General features: G+C 34.3%; 1 protein-coding gene across 1 annotated transcript; it reads right to left on the reverse strand.

The window, feature by feature from the left end:
• Nucleotides 1-1,833: 1,833 nt before the first annotated feature.
• On the reverse strand, nt 1,834-2,952 carry LOC134227987 (zinc finger CCHC domain-containing protein 10). The gene is made up of 4 exons (XM_062709719.1): nt 2,797-2,952; nt 2,643-2,744; nt 2,340-2,501; nt 1,834-2,275 (listed from the first exon to the last, which is right to left on the reverse strand). The coding sequence occupies exons 2-4, from the start codon at nt 2,678-2,680 to the stop codon at nt 2,002-2,004; spliced, it is 474 nt and encodes a 157-aa protein (XP_062565703.1). The 5' UTR covers nt 2,681-2,744; nt 2,797-2,952; the 3' UTR covers nt 1,834-2,001.

The following is a 2,952-nucleotide window of genomic DNA, read 5'->3' on the forward strand; positions in this document are numbered from 1 at the left end:
TTGCCTTATCCTGCGCCTATAGGCCTATTTCCCCACCCATCGCAGAAAGATCACATATCCGAGAAGAGGGAACAACAATGCGGGAATTTCTTTTTTTTTCGAGAGTTGACCAGTTGTAGTCTTAATAGACTGGTATCTCGGCTGGGCTCTCCATGTGATACACAATACTAGCAGACGACTCAAGCTATGTTGCTCACTAGGTCACTGCGGCCTGGGTTTGTATTGTGATCATACCGATACATTATTCTTTCTATCTACAGTCTGTCAATTATAAACCGAACAAATAATGGAAGCTCAACATGTACATAGATGTTTTCTGAATATGTAGTTAACATGTAAATTTAATTACTAGTTACTTGGAGCCGACATTCAATACCTAATAGTAGTCTATGTTGACAACGGGTGGTACTGTTGCCATTTCCAAGTAACAATTTCGAATAAAGATGTAATGATATCATTCTGGTAGGGTAGTTTCAAAATAGATTAATTTAAGTACTATTGTAATAAATGGACACATTGAAGAACTTCCCTTATTTAAACACGGTTGAGTATCGGATGTTTGTCAATACGTCGTCGAGTTAATTGTATCCTATCAGTCACAGTAATGTCATATGTTAAAGTTTCAGTAGTCTAATAGTGATCATTATACAAAATTTCTGTCCAGTTGTTCCGTAATTGCTTTTTTGGTCAAGTTCTATTCCCTTTTCTAATATTCAAACCTTTATTATTTATTAAAATAATGAGGTCTAAAATTCAGTTATTCAGATTCAGGGTATACAATATTCAATATAATAGTGGATGAACGCATCATATGGTCTATCCTCATTTCCGTAAGTGGTCAAGTTATTAGTCTTGTAGCAATAATAGTGGTACTAGTTATACTCTATCTTGTGAGTGCAATGGTCTCAATTAACTATTCTAAACAGAACTCTGTCTTTTGTCTTTCTGTCCACCGATGGTCATGTATTTATTTTCGTTTTTTATTATTTATTTGATATCTTTAAATTTCAGTCATTTATTTTACTATCGGTCATTTATTTTATTATAAGGTAAAGGTCAGCGAATTTGTCTTAATACGAGAAACACTAAGTCATGTCCCTATATATCCGCTAATTTCTCTAACTAACCTAATAGAAGGAAGAGAGAAACAGTTTTTTGCGTTGATCCATGCAGCTAGAGAGACTAAAATAAAAGATTATCGAGAAGATATAATAGATACATTCACTATCTCCAATGCCAAATTAGTAAATCTACAAATTCTACTTTTCACTACTAAAATTCTACTTCAGCTATACGGGTAGAAAATGAATTATTGTTAGCTACTACTACAAGTATAAATAGATGTATGCTATTTGGATAAGCGTTTGTTTCAGGGTCTTGTTAGTATTAGAGTTATGTTAGTTAGACCCCTACTGAGCCCTGCCGGCACCTCCAAATTTACCAATAGGCAGTTGTTGTTAGATCGTGCGACACTAACCATTAGTTAACTTGGAGGCATGGTACCTCAAGTGTTTGGTATAACTGTTGACCTTATTTAAGTAAGATGTGATAAAAGTTTCTCTACGGAGCTTATTTTTAAACCATTACCATTAAAATAACGATATTCTTGTGAAGGAGATATAAAAAATGGAAAAATATCTTTATTTTTTTTAAATTTAGTGTTGAACTTAACCTTTGTTTGAAAAAAGCACTCTACTAAACAACAAAAATAAAAATAAAATAAAAATCTTTTTAAGACACTAGAAATATCAACGTCAAGCCCCTTATCCATGGACAGGGGGGAACAACAATGCGGGAATTTCGGACAAAAAGTGACAAGTGAAAGTGACTATGGACATTTCAGCATTGTATTCGACAACCGTTAGTATATGAAAGAACACACCCATTTTTTGAGTGGAAGCCTGTTAAAAAAGTATTTAAATAAAGGCAAACTAAAGCATCAACAGAAGGTTATTTGAGAAAAAAAATCTTCTAATTGATGAAATAAACTAGCAGAGACATTCATGTTTTCTTACGTTTTTTTGGCACTTTCTTAGTATCGTCTTCGGAGGAACTGGACGAATCGCTATCGCTGGAACTATTACTGCTGCTGCTGCTGCTACTACTACTACTTGAACTGCTCTCGCTATCACTTGTGTCTGAATCCGACGAAGATCCAGATGAATTCGAATCGGAGCTCGAGCTACTATCGCTTGAGCTGTCTGAACTATCAGAAGATGACTCTGTTGTTTTGAGCTCCTTTGTACTGGGATTCTGTTTGCTGGTAAGCGTAACGCTGAAATAGATTTGGAATAAAAGGATAGGTATCAAATTGATGATTCAATATAATAGAAACTTACTCTTTGCTTTCGATTTTGTTGAGATTTTTTTTCAACACTTGCGTTCGCGAGGAGCGGTGTACGTATTTTCGTTTGCCTTTGCATTCGTAGCTCCAATGGCCAAATTCCAGACATTTCTGACATCGGATTCCTTTGGGAAACGCCGCTGCAAGCTTTGCCTCTCTGGAATGCAGGATCATCGTTTAAGACACTACACGTTTGCATCTAGTGAGCATTTTGCTCTATAAAGGAAGCACCACACTAGACAATGGACCAGCAATCATAATTTTGTATACAATGCTGGTTATTCATTATGTTACTTACTTTTGTTTTTGAGCTAATTTAATAGCCCCTAGATGCATTTTAGGGTTCTTGGATTATTTTTCCAAAAATTTATATTTATAGGAATGTAGACATATAATTGATCTAGAAATGGTGAAATATAGACTAATTCGCGTAAATTAAAAGAATAAATTACCGAAATGATTTCTTCTAAACAAAAATATATATAAATTTTAGTTACTATTCAGCAGCTAAACTGTTTAAATCGTAATAATATATTATGCTCATGAAGCTTATGTTTTGATTGTGTTTTCATCGTTTTATGCTTGTTAACGCCATTTTCAATTTGACG

Source organism: Armigeres subalbatus, chromosome 3 (genome assembly GCF_024139115.2).
Source record: "Armigeres subalbatus isolate Guangzhou_Male chromosome 3, GZ_Asu_2, whole genome shotgun sequence".
NCBI classification, from domain to species: Eukaryota; Metazoa; Arthropoda; class Insecta; order Diptera; family Culicidae; genus Armigeres; species Armigeres subalbatus.